This window comes from Canis lupus, chromosome 30 (genome assembly GCF_048164855.1).
Source record: "Canis lupus baileyi chromosome 30, mCanLup2.hap1, whole genome shotgun sequence".
Classification (NCBI taxonomy): Eukaryota; Metazoa; Chordata; class Mammalia; order Carnivora; family Canidae; genus Canis; species Canis lupus.
Window position 1 is genome coordinate 33,374,703 of NC_132867.1, and position 13,860 is coordinate 33,388,562.

At 49.8% G+C, this 13,860-nt stretch overlaps 1 protein-coding gene across 6 annotated transcripts in view; it reads right to left on the reverse strand.

Annotated features, from left to right (window-relative positions):
• RUNX1 (RUNX family transcription factor 1) overlaps positions 1-13,860 on the reverse strand; it is a 254,069-nt gene that overhangs the window by 39,669 nt on the left and 200,540 nt on the right. For 4 of the 6 annotated variants that reach the window (XM_072806877.1, XM_072806878.1, XM_072806875.1 and 1 more), the window contains one exon: positions 3,937-4,128. The exons of the other annotated variants lie outside the window; for them this stretch is intronic. In XM_072806877.1, coding sequence (XP_072662978.1) covers positions 3,937-4,128 — 192 coding nt within the window. The remainder of the gene's footprint in view (positions 1-3,936; positions 4,129-13,860) is intronic. 6 annotated transcript variants of the gene reach the window in all.

Below are 13,860 nucleotides of genomic sequence, written 5' to 3' on the forward strand. Positions count from 1 at the left end.
GAGATGTCAGGCTCTCCACTGCCTGACCGTACTCTCAAAGCGAGGCACCCACACTCCTCGAGGCTCATCAGAGGTTGCCTGGATTTAGACATTAAGAAGGCTCTGGTCCCACTGGACCCCAAGAGAGACTCCTCCATGCAGGAAGGCCAGGCTGTTGCCCCGGTAAAGCAGACAGAGGGTGGCTGGGAAGCCCTCCTCCTCCCCCTCATCCCTCATTCCCTCATGCTAGAGATGCATTATTCTGAGTTTTCTTTTGTCCTCAAGTTGCAAAACAAATGTACATCTCCCCCCACCCCACCCCCCACACACACCAGTCAAAAAAAGACAGCTTATCGAGGTGCCCGCCACAGACTCTGGCCCTAAGGTTCTCATTATTAGCGATATCTACAGAACACAACCAACACAGTCCTGCCAAGTGAACGTCCGGCCCAGCACTGCTCCCATCTCCCCTTTGACAATCGGGATTCTTCTGGACACTGGTCAGCCCTGTGTCTAATCGATCCTCTATCCAAGAGAAACTGCCACCCCGTCAGCCCTGGCTCTGTAGCCAGAAAGGTCTGGGTTTGGGTCCAAGTCTGTCACTCATGCTCTTGGAGATTCTGGGCAGTTGTTAGCTTCTGAGGTTCAGTTGCTCTGTCTATAAACCACAGCACAGGATTGTGGTGAGAGCGGAATAATGTATACAAAAGGCCTGACCTGTGCCAAAATACACCATAACTGGTCCAGTGAAAGAGTTAAGCCTCACGCCTGGAAGTTTATGACCACGCACGCGAGAACAACAAAACTGGCCTCTTTGTCCAGTTTTGACAGTTTTCTGCATCAGCAAATATTGGGTATCCTCCCCAGAAAGGAAGGGGTCATGCAGCCTTAAATGTGGTTCATCATTTTTGGTAAATCAAGAGGCAAATTCTTCAAATGACTTGCTGGGGTTGCCTGGAGCCATCTCTAAGGGAGCATGTGTGACCGATCCAGCATCAGCGACTTCATCTCGCTGGGATCTGTGCTGGTCGCATCTTTTAAAAGGACACGTGTCCATTTTCCCTCCCACGACTGAACAAGAGCCCTAAGACTCGCCTGGAGAAGTTTGCGATGACGTCCCAAACGAGTCGCGTAGCCATGACAAAATGACTTTCTATTCAATTTTAGGAGCTGGTAAAGGAGGAAGTTGATATTAACCTCAGCCCTTTTAATAGTTAAAACCTCAACAAATAAACAGTGGTTTGGTGGCATGGCAACCTGCCCCCCCTCCCTCTTCCCTTGCTTCAGATAATTTGAGATGCCTATTCTGAGGGATTCTCGAGCACATCTGATTCTAGATAAATAAAGGCGTTTTTCTGGATCTGTGATTTCCTAGTGCCAGAGTTCAAGGGGCAGACATAGCTCTCCAGATGAGGTCCCAGCCTCTCTGTCACCCCACGATCCCTCCAAAGCCCCGGCTGCTGACGTTTCCCGGTGCTGAAAACAGTCACACACCCGTACGGCACCGCTGAAGAATTGCCGTGACCACCTCTGGGATATTTTTCTTACAACGATGACTGCCATTTCAAAGAGAGCCATAAACACATGCTGGATTTTTATATAAAGCATCTTCTTAAGTATAATATGGAGTCTCTAGAGCTAAGCCAGGAAAATAAGCATTTTCCTACTTGTCAAGAACAAAATGAAGGTTCTGGCTGAAAGAGACTTTACTCTTATCCCTGTTAACTTTCTAATTTCAGGGGGAAAAAAAATCCCTCGGGTCTACTCAAAACATGACTAGGGTAAAAAAAAAAAAAAAAAAAATTTTTCTTATAGGAAATAAAAAAAAGAAAGAAAAAGGAAAAGTAGTTTTACATGAATGTATCCTGGGTAGTTATTTTTAAAAAGTTCCTCCAATTTTACAAGTGAAGGACTGAAGAGCAAATCATATTTTGGAAAGAAAGAGCTTCAGCAATATAGTTAACACATTCTTTAGAGTAGCAACCAAACCTCTAGGGCACTCTAAAAGCAAGTTATTATTACTTACATGTTGCAGAAGTAAAAAGTTTTTAAAAGGAACAAGAAAGGGGAGAGGCTCTGTGTTAAACCTGATACTCTGCTAAGCATACAGTATTCCAAAGAGCCGAAGAATGCCCGTCCGGCCTTGGTAATGTCTCCACCCGAGAGCTGCTGGCGGCCCAGGACAAGAATTCACTTACCACCCTCCCCCTCTTCTTTTGGGGAAAAAGAGCCTATCTGACCAGGAGGCAAATCAGATCTGATTCATTCCTCACCAAAACTGTCCGCCACGAAGCCAGCCTAAAGGGTGACCATTGCAACTTGCCGCCCTGCATCTTCCCTTGCTTTTAAAGATGCTTAATAGTTTGGGTTCCAATACCAGCAGAGCGAGGAAAAACCCTTACTCAGCCCAGTAGGATAAATTGTCAGTTATGGGCTGAGACCATAAGAAAACAGGAGTCTTCCCTCTGATGTTACGAATGGAGGTCTGAGGATGGCATAAATTAATTTCAGCGGCCCCGCACACAGGATCAGGGGATCGCCTTCTAGAATTTGTTCTGTTCGGAAGGAAAGGACCATTTCACTCCTCACTCATCCCTCTCACTTAACGTGCCATTCGATCGGATTTACCGTACACGCTTGCATTCTGGCATTAAAAAAAAAAATCAATATGCATATCTCGAACAAGTATTCATGATAAGCACCACAAAACTGAGGATCTCAAGGAGGCCTTTTCCTAAATACGCCGAAGATGCATCTGCAGATGAGAGCTAACCCGTCCAAATCAAGCTTTATGTTTCTGTTTGGGGACAAGGGGGCCACCCTTCAGATGGACCACTTAGCAGCTGTGTGCCTGCTATCTGACAGGAAGTCTTGTCTGGAAACTTTCCATTCAAATAACAGAACCTCCCCCAGACGCAGAACTAGGAGAGCTCGAGGCATGAGCCATCAGACTCTGTGCAAGGGTGCTTGCTTGCCTTTCCAGAGCCCCCCAAAAGCATATCCTAACCCCCAAAGCGAGCGACTGGTCCCAAAACCTTAGAGAACTCAGGACCGGGACATGTCCCACGATAGGACCTGCACAGAGAAACCCCCCGGGGAAGCTAATTTCTGCGGTCCCAGAGGGCAAGTAGCATGTCCCTGGCTGGCCACCTGCCCTCTCCCCCAGATGTGTTGCTTATCTCTCCCTTTGAGTTAGACAAGCCCGCTGCTTGGAGAATCTCACTGTGACCGTATCGTACGCAGCTGCGTCCTGCCCAGCACAGAGAAAACAACTGGATTTCAGAAATTCGAAATGGTATCGCAGAGCAAATCATCATAGACAAGAGTGGCTTCTATGGTGCAAATGAACTGTGCGTCTTCTCTCATTTGGCACAGCATGTTTTATGCAATTATTGCATTTTACCCTGTTTTTGCAATTGCTGGCTAAACCCGGGTATGTGGGTATCGGGAGGGGGGGCCCACCTGCATTCTTTATTGATTGCAAATTTATTTATTGTCAATAATACCTTTGATGTGATGGCATCCAGGCTATCGAAGTATTTCTTTATATTAAAAAAAAAACAATAACATATAGATACAAACCCCACAAATAATTGAAGGCAATAAGAACTTGAAATGTCCTGACTTTCACCTTGCTTGGTGTGTGTGTGTGTTCAAGCCTCATGGGTAGGTAGGAAAACAGCAGAGCCAAAGCTAACTCAAAAAATTCAAGATATTATCTACACATAGATATCTATCTCTCCATATCCTAGGTGCCAGTGCCTCTCGATCTGGGGATCTCATTACGGTGCAGATCTGACTCAGTAGGTCTGGGGCGGGCCAGAGACTCTGCTGTCTAACCAGCTCCCAGGCTGCTGGGCCGAGGACCACCCGTTGAGCAAGGAGCAGAAGCCAGGATGGGTCTGGGGGGTGTGGCCCGAGGGCGAGGCGGGAAGCGGGCTCCCTCCAGGTACTTACCCTGCATCTGACTCTGAGGCTGAGGGTTAAAGGCAGTGGAGTGGTTCAAGGAGGCCCGAGGGTTGGGTGTGGGGGCTGGGTGGTGTGGGCTGACCCTCATGGCTGTTCGCCGCAGCTGCTCCAGTTCACTGAGCCGCTCAGAAAAGGACAAGCTCCCGGGCTTGGTCTGATCATCTAGTTTCTGACGATGTCCTATTGTGGGGAGGGGGGTGGGGGGTGGGAAGGGGAGAGGGAGGCAAGGAAGGAGGGAGGGAAAAGATCAGAAAATGTATTGTGGATTTGCTAAAAGTCGGGGTTCTCTTGTCTTGCCCCTCCCTGCCCCCTCACCCCCAACGTGGATTTGCTGGAGATTGGCGCACCTGGCTGGCTCCCAGGGGAGATCCAGGGCCACCGACCCCACAGCAGCCGGGGCTCCCTTTCATCACAGGCCACGGGGTGCTGCCCCAGCCTGCGCCCCATCTCCCCAAGCCTCTGCGCCCGTCCCCGCGGGGCAAGAATGCAGCGGGCGTGCGGGGATCGTGGTGGTGTAAGGTCGGGAGCGAGGGAAGGTGCATTAATTGTTGGCACTTGGCCACGCACTGCGGGCTGAGCTAGGGCAGCCAGGAAAGGTGCCCTCCCTGTGGCATCAGAACAGCCGCTCCTCACTGCAACCCCGGCCACGGGCAGCAAAGTGGGCCGCCCAGCTTAGCGCACGCCCCGTCCAACAGGAAATGAGGTGTGGCTGCAAACCCACAGTCCTGGGGGAGGTCGGATTTCCTGCTAGATGCAGGGCATGGGCAGCCCCTCGGCCCCTCTTCGCTCCCTCTCCTCGAAAGCTTTTCACGAGCATCCTTCAGCATTCTTCCCCGAAGCCCGCTTCCCCCCGTGTACCCTCTAGGAGGGGGTTGACAGGGCCTCATCTGGAACCTAGAGGTTGTGCCCGCAGACTGGATGAGCTTCCCCCAGGGGCTCAGCAATCCAGGGTGGACAGTTGGGCCACTCAGCTGTCCGTATAGACAGTAAGTATATGTGTTGCCGTGTTCCCCCTGCAGTGAGCAGAGGCCAGTCCCATGGGACAGGCCGGGAGGGCTGGGCCTCCAGTTTGCTCCCTTTATCCCCCCAACAAGATGGCTTTAAACTGGAGACTCAAGGCCTGCCAAGCAGAACCCAGGCTCAGGATGTACGGATAGAGCCACCATCCTCAGAGGGATAGGCCCCTGCTCCTTCCTCACCTCTGTGGTTCGAATAAAGGCTCATTGACCAATTTCACACACCCGTCCCGCACCCCCCCCACCCCCCATCGTCAGGTGGCCTCCAAACAACATTGGAGGAGCAGCCTGCCTGTTGCCACCATCAAGGGCTCTTTCACATGCCCTGCCCCAGACCTCAGTTAGAAAGAGGATCCCTGGACTCCACTCCCCGCCAGCCCGGGGTGGGAGAAGTAGATTGCAGCCCAGCTCCCAGTCGCTACAATTACAAAATTAAATTTTATAACTTATATTATGGTTCCAAATCTCCGTGGCTTGCCGTTTCTTCCCGCTGCCAGGCCCCTTGGCACAGTTGACACCGTCTCAAATTCCACACCAAAAAAAAGGACCCACTATATTGCAGTGATTTTTATCATGAACAAGACCTGGTCGGCTCCGAAATGAGGAGAACGACTTAAGCATAATATTTGTGTAGTTCAAATGCAATGCTCCCTCTTTTCATGTGTCACCAAGGCAAATCTAGACTCTGATTCAGCCCTGCAGCCCACAACACTCGACCTAAACACAAACAGCCTGAGTCACACAGGGCCAGCACACAAGTGAGAGGCCTCTTACCGACTGAGTATTTTAAGCACCGGCCTCGTGGGCGAAAGGCCATAGGGCCAGGTCCTGGAACAACCCCTGTCACCCCTTTCCCTCAGAAGTGGGAAACTGTCTTTTTCTAGAACATTCTATTTCAGTCGATCATGGTGTAACTGTGGTGCCTCTGGAATCCTCCTTCCTCTTATCTTGGTGGCAGATTCTTAGCTTTCTGATGACTTAGGCTGAAAAATCTGGTATTCTTGCAGCAAAAACAATTCCAACGCAAAAGCCACGCAAGGCATGGCAATTCAGCCTTTTAAATGCCTCGCACGACCTAATGGCTGGTATTAGGAGTTGAGCGGAGAAGAAGGCAGGAAAAATGATTCTGGAGGCTTCTACTTGCCCCAGAAAGAATGCCGGCTGGCGAAGTAATGGTGCAGAGGCTTCCAGCAGGTTTTGTACCCATTTCAAAACTTCACATTCCTTGGGCACCCAGTGGCATTTTTAAAGAACACCGTGTCAAGGACAGTGGGTGATCCAGGAGAATGATGTGTGTGAGATCACTCTAAATGCAAACACTCGGCATTTTCAGGTCTACGGTCGGGCTCTGAGGAAAGGCTGTCAATTGTGTCTGTCTCGGCCACCAAGATCGGGGACCCCGTGCCACCAAAAAAATGGAGCGAGAGTTAAGTCATTTTAGGTAAGCCACTACCGTGGCCGGGCACAACGTGCGATTATTTTTATTTATTTATTTATTTGTATTAGTCTCCTCTCGTTGCTCACATGTTTAAAAAAAAAATGTTTTAACATGTGAACAATTTCTGTACCAGCTGACACCTGCCAAAATCGTAGTCATTTACAGAGATTAGCTGATGACTGCCTGCTTTAGCAGGAATGTTCAGGCATAACTTTCAGAGAAAACAATTCTTCACTCTGAGCTATTTCCTAAGCCCTGGGAGTCGGGAGGCTGAGTCGAATGCTTGGAGGAGCGGGGGAAGCATGCACTCCACACCCTCCCCACATGTGATCCTGGCAGTAAGTAAGAGTGTTATTGTCTCTGCAGGGAATCTTGAACCCCTTCCTCACCGAGGTGCTGGAACCCGGCTGTAACACCCAGGCACGGTGGGGCGGGGGGGGGGGGGGAAGGGGGTGGAGGTGGGGAATAAAAAGCATTATCATATTAAAGGTGTGGTTCGGATGCATTTATAAGCTAGATCAAAAGAACACCTCATTCTTCTTTTCCGAGGCCATCAGATTTCATGGGCCAAAGAGCAATATTTTGTACGAAATACAGAAGCTTCCGATATAAACTTTCTAGCTGGGGGAAAATGAATGCTTTATGTCTCCGGTTTCCTGTATCTGTGTGCAATTAAAATGTCAATTTGCCCCCTAGATTTTAAATACAGGAGTATGGGAAATGTCCACTATCAAACTCACTTTTCTTCCTTCTTGCTGAGTACTGGGCTTCAGAGGGCAGCAGGGAATTCAACGCTGGATCAAACCTAGTAGACTTACAAGGCAGCCCTAAACGTTTGCATGTCGGCAGCCTGGCTTTCTGAACACACTGGAAGCCAACTGAGAATGTTGACACAGTGGTCCTTAAAATAGTGGCTACCAAGAGACTTCATACTAGGGCATCTTAATGAATCTTGACCAGAGTTGAAAACGATGCTAAATTGTGTTTCTCTACTACCACTCCCACATTTTGAGAAAAGTCTTCGCTTAGGATTTTATTATAAATGCAGAGTCATAAAAAAACCGAAAGAAAAAAAAAAGAAGAAAAAGAAATTAATCCCATCTGTTAAATTTTACTTCTTCAATTCCAAAGACATATGTCCCGTAGTTTGCTGGGCTGGCTGCCCACAAGGCATCCCTAAATGTTATGATATCTGTGATGGATAATGAGGCCAGCTTTCAATTTTCTGCTATAAAAACTAGACTGAGGAGGTATGCATATCTCATCCATAACTGAACTGTCTTTTTCAAAAAACCACTCACTGCTGAACTGTGAAATATGCCGTATGCTCCTCTATCAGAGAAAGGAGGTATGGCTAAATTGTCACCTTTCCCTGGAAAATTCTGGCCAGAGAGAATAATTTTATGGCGGTTTGTTAGTCCATGTTTCTGGTACGGGCTTACTACTTGTCTTGATAGATTCTCAGCAGAAAACGTAGGAAGGTGTAGACTAAAAACATGGTCATGATGCGCAGTTGAGGAAAACGTATGCAAAACGACAATACCAAGAAGATACCTGCGCGCGCGCGCGTGTGTGTGTCCATCTCCATTTGTAGCTTAACAACCTTAGCATTGTGATTCTTCTAAAAGCATACATGTATTCCAAAAGATGCTTGCCAATCAATCTGATACTAACAACACAGATCTGGATTAAAAAAACGTGGATTGTCCACCACCACCACCGACCCTTAATTTGCTACTGCCTCGGGAAACGGATGTGTGCGGAGAACAGCTCATTTCTTCCTGGTACAACAGTCTCAACTCCAGGTCATTAAAGTCCCGAGGACAGGAAAGTAATCCTACTGAATGTGAATGTGATCCTTCCTTAAAGCAACTCCTAGGTAATGAAATAAATCTTCTTAACTGCAAACCTATCTGTCTGCTGGCTAATTTAACGTTGGGCAGCACTATCCCATCGTGTATATCACAATATAAAATACGGCATGTGATATCTATGTCACTCTCTTATAAATTAGAATATATATTATATATATACACACACACATATATATGTTTATATATTGCCTAATGGTATATAAACTTCGGTAGCCTAACTTTTCCCTCCAGCCTCTTCCCTTATTACTAAACTAGGAGATCCGTACAAAGTTAGAGTACTTCGGAACTGGAGACGAGCTGGGGAAATCAGCCTTGTGTTTTAACCCACGCGTGAGAAGTGAAGTTCAGAGAGGTTATGTCATTTATCTAATCTCACACAGCCAATTAGGAAAAAGAAGGCAGGCCCTAAAATACATCCACTCCCTCACCCCACCCTCTGCCCCCTGCAATCTCGCTCAATGCAACTATAAATACCAATCTCGGTGCGCCCCCAGTGAGTAGAGAGGAGAGGTGTGCACTGTTAGGTAGTTCGAGGTCACGGGGCCCCCAGAGCGCCATAAGGATTTGCATTTGACGATCCCACTTCTATTCCCAGCTTGCACCTAGAGCTAGAGACGTATTGTGACCCATAGTAGAGAGTGACTCTCACACACCTGAACGAGCATCCGAATTACAGGTCTGCCTCGGTAGGTCTGGGGTGCGGTCTGAGAATTTAGATTCTAATAAGGCCCAAGTGATGCCGATGCTGCTGGTCAGGGACTATACCCCGGGGATTTGAGTGAGTCTTCCCGATGGTACATGTGTCTTCAGTGAGCTTCTCATTTGCCCTGAGCTAGACACGAACACCCCAAATACACCAGAACCGTGATTAGCCTACGTGTCCACGAGCACCGAGTGCTGGCCTTGTTTTGGTGACAACTATGAGGTGGCCTTTTTCTTAATCTTTTAACTCTTCAATGTATGCAGAGCAGCTGAAAATGCCAAGGGTCTGCCCGACAGATGGGTGACCGTTGACCGTCTCTCTCCCACCAGCACTGGGATGAGTCAGTGAGTCACTGTGGCTGTACTTGGGCTGATCTGTAAGGGGATCCCAGAGTTTTCAAGTGGGAAAGTAACTCTTGCCCAGCCATGTAAGGAAGGGCTTTGAGGAAGAGCAGGGAAGGTTGATGAGGAGCCTGTTCCATCCCAGTTGAGACTTCTGGGTGCCCACAGGGATGGGGGTGCTAGCGCAGGCGCTCTCATCCTTCCCTCCCCTAGAGAAACAACATGGCACCAGGGAAGTGGCTACCAGTCTGCATGTTAAGAACCTCCATTATAAATCTGCCTTTTCCACCCAACTTTCCTGCGGACAAGAGCAAGTCTCTTCATCACCCAGCCTCCTTATCTGAAAGCCTGGAATTAAAGGACTAAGACGGATTACTCCGAGGGGCTCTAAAAGCATTCACAGCAATTATATCTGCAGCAATTAGCTACTCAACTGGTTCTTGTTGGACGCCTCCAAGCACAGGCTTTCTTGAACAACTTCATATGACGTTAGGACTTTCAAAGGTTTCTTTCTGTCTTTTTTTTTTTTTTTTTTTTTTTTTTTCTGCCAGACACCTGGCCCGTGGGAGCCAGTCCCAGGCTCAACTGTCAAACTGGCCTTTGGAGCTCGGGCTTGGATCTAGGGTTCTACCCTCCGGTGTGCTGGTGGTCAGCAGCTTTGCACAACACCTCCTGACACCTGCGTCTCCCTCATTCTCCTGCTGTTTTGTCAGTGGCCTTTCGGACAGTTACTGGCAACCTAGGACATAAGTCTTCCTGGGTCCTCTCCTCCCTCCCCTTAAGCCTTCACTGAGCCTTTCTTACTGAGCCATCCTACTTACTGGAGCATCACATTCTGGGTTTTGGCCCTTTCCTCATTATCCTCGAAAGGCTACATCCAGAGGCAGTGAGTGGGCCATTAGATTCACCTCAAGACCTCCTAGCAAGTGTCAGGGGTGGCAGCCAGTCTGCTAAACTTTACTCTAGGGTCTCACTTTTCCTGCTTTTCTGATTGGATAGAAAATAATGACAGAAGGGGAGCCTGGGGTGGGTGGGGCTCAGTCAGTTGAGCCTCTGACTCTTGGTTTAGGCTCAGGTCATGATCTCAGGGTCGTGGGATCAAGCCCTGCATCAGGCTCTGTGCTCCGTGCTCAGTGCAGAGTCTGCTTGAGATTCTCCTTCTCACTCTGCCCCACTGCCTGCCCTGGCTTGTGTGCGTGTGAACTCTCTCTCTCTCTCTCTCTCTCTTAAATAAATAAGGAAATAGAAATCTTAAAAAAAAAAAAAGGAATGATACTTTTTGATCCCCTGCCCATCCCCTCTCATCAGCAGCAAGAGCAGCGCAAGTCTGAGGTTAATGCTCATCACCCTGCCTGTACAGTGGTCCACTCCCCCTCACCCACGCGCCTTGGGCAGGTGCCCTCCTCCCTCCTACACATGGATAATCACACTGAGCCAGTGGAGAAAAGTCCATCAGGAGGCTGCTTCTTCCGAGGTAATGTGTTTCAACATACCTAGGGATCCACAGACACGATACTCTACCCCAGGAGAATCGCCAACGGGGACATGCCTTTGGTTGGAAAGAGTTTTGGTTCTCTTGCAGGTGGCAGTAGGTAAGCGAGTGACCACAAGTCTGGTAGTACGTGGGGCTTCCCTATCCTGGGGCTTCCCAAACCATGGTCCTGCCGTGGCCCCTCACGTGGCATAAAGCACATGTTGTAGAGGCCAGGCTGGCATTTTGTTAAGCCTGCTCTCTCAGGTGAATACTCCCTATTTTGAAGCTAGAAGGCAGACAGTCTGAATCCCCCACTTTGCTCCAGCCACACTGGCCACCTTGCTATAAGTCCTATAGGTCTGCCTCAGGGCCTTTGTACCTGCTATTTCTTCTGCCCGGAACACCCTCCTCCCAGGTATCTGTGGACCATATATCCACCCTCACCTTTGAGTCTTTGCTTCAATTTCATCTTCTCCCTGAGGAATTCCCCAACACTCTAGTTTAAATGACAAACTGCCGACCCAGCCACTCCTCAGCCCTTTTGCTTCGGTTGTCTCCATGGTACTTATTAATGTTACTTGTGGTCTGTCCGTGCCCACTGGGCTGTAGGCCCCACGAGGGTGTGGGGTTTTGCCTCTTTTCTTCCCCTATGGGTGCATCTGGCACAGGACAGGCTCACCAAACACTGAACGGGTGTTCAGACCCTGCATGACGGCTGCCGTCCGCCTGTGCTCCACCAGCCTGTTGGAAAGCAGAATGTGGCTGAGGCGAAGGAAGCTCGAACTCAAGTTTTTCAGCTGAAGTGGAACCGCGGAGGGCTCCGAAAAGCTACCTGTTGCGGAAACACGCCATAGTTGAGCTCATCAGGTTTCTGTCTCATTAGCAGTCAGACAGTCTGCAAAGCTTGTGCTCTCTAGTGTTTTCTTCATTGGACTAAAAAATACAACAGGATGGATAAAAGGCCCTCGTGCTAAGTTAAGCCTCACACCCTCACGGAAGCAACGAGCTGCTGCAATTCCCCCTGGGGTTTTTGGTAGTGAGTATTCTCTCACGCACGCAGACACACACACACACACACACGCACGCAGACACACACGCACACTGTCCTGTGGGCCAAGACCTAACCAACTGCTAGAGACAAGTGTATACAAAGCAACAGTCGGACGGAGAGGCCACGGCCGCTGGGCCAGAGCCAGGGGAACAACCAGCACAGCCTTCAGGCGGAAGGACGGCCCACGTGGGGCCTGCCCCCCTCCCTCCCAAGCCAGGCCCCCAAGATTCACCGGACAAAAACAGAAACCAGACTGAGCTGCTGCCATTGGAGCCTCCAAGTAACAGGCAGTGGCGTTTTTAGCTCACTTGCATGAGCTTTTTGAGACCTGGACCTCCCTGAAAGCAGAGGAGTCCAAATCTGCAGTCGCTGGTCGCCACTGGTTACCTCCTGTTTCTGTCTGGTGACTCAGGAGGTAATTGTAGCTTAGGGCGGAGAACCCGCCTGGTTTCTTTTGCTCTTGACCAGAGGCAGCCCTCGGTGGTGGGGGTGGTGGAGGCAACCCCATAGAGGGCGGGGTGCTCACAAGTTCAAGACCCTTTCTTCTCCATCAGCCTGTAATTGCAAGCGTTAGCCACTCTCCTCGATTAAGGGCAGGTCTCCAGAAAGCCCCGTTAGCGAGCGAGTCCCAGGCAACCCGAGAGCAGTAACGGCTGGTAACATGGATTCATTTCACGGAGGAGCTCCTGCTCCCACGGAAGGGAACAGAAGGTGACTTCAGGGGGTACGTTTTGGTGGCGGGGTCGGGGGGCAATACTGAGAGGTCAGTATGGACCTAAATGTTGCCTGGAGCTTCTGAACCAGCTGTGGAGTCCTGGTTTTCAGCAGAGCCAGCCCCAGGGCAAGGCCCCGAGGACAAGAACATGATCCCAGAGGTCCACAGATTCCACCTGCTTCACTGTGTGGCCCCGGGCATTCCTGTTCTCCACACTGGCCACCCACCCTCCCTGCAGCTCTCCTCTCCGCATCAGCACACACCCCACATGAGAGCCCATGCCAGGTTGGCACCCAAGTAAACGCTAGGTGAATGAATAAATGAAGGAAGGGGTGATTAAACTCCCCTTTCATAGGCTGGACTTATTCTGGAATGTGCACCCAGCAGTGTGCAAGCTGCTCTCTACTCCCCTGTATTTCTGAAAAGGGTAAGTAAACGCCCTCCCATTCCTAAAAGCCCTGTCTGCTGGGTTTTCCAGCCCTGTCTGCTGGGACAGGGGGTAGCATCTGATTTCTCTCTCTCTCTCTCCCTCTCTCTCTCTCTCTATGTCATAAATGGCAACTGACTTTGGGGCTGTCCTCGTGGAAGCAGGAGACCGAGGGGCTGTCAAAGTCCTTTAGAAAGGGGCTGAGCGGGCCCTGAAGGTGCACAGAGGACCATGGCACCCTGGCTCCTGAGCACCTGCTGGTCAGAAAAGCATCAAGTCGTTTTTAATGGGCTATTAGCCATACCTCACACCATCCAGAGGAAAAGCTTTCAGGTTGTGTGGGGGATGCTGACCTCACTGAGCCAACCTGTTGTCCATGTACAGCTGAGAAGCAGCATGCATCTATAGGGGAGGAAGTCCTCCTCCCCCAATAGGCAAGTGGCTATTTGTCTGGGCTTCCCAAAGAGCTGTGACATGGTGATGAAAACAGGTGACACTGGGAGGGAATAGTCTATTTATTGCAAGACACAAATGCCCCCTATTCAACCCTGGTGACCAGCATCTGAGCCAAATGCCCTCTATTAAACCCTGGTGACCAGCATCTGAGCCAGTTATGGAATGAAGGACAAGGAGGCTGGGGATACCTGCCTAGAGAAGGCAAGCAGCCTTCTCCCCTAGATCCCTGGGATCTTCCTAGATCTCAAAGGAACAGACTTGCCCCTTTCTCTGTCGTGACCTTGGGACTCTGCCTCTGGAAGCCCGGCTTGGTGGGACCAGCTTCCCAGCTCCCCTCCGCTCCACATGCAAGAGGAGACCCTCCTTTTCCACGAATGTTTTGAACTTTCTTCCCTTTGACTCCGTAAACAGTCCCTC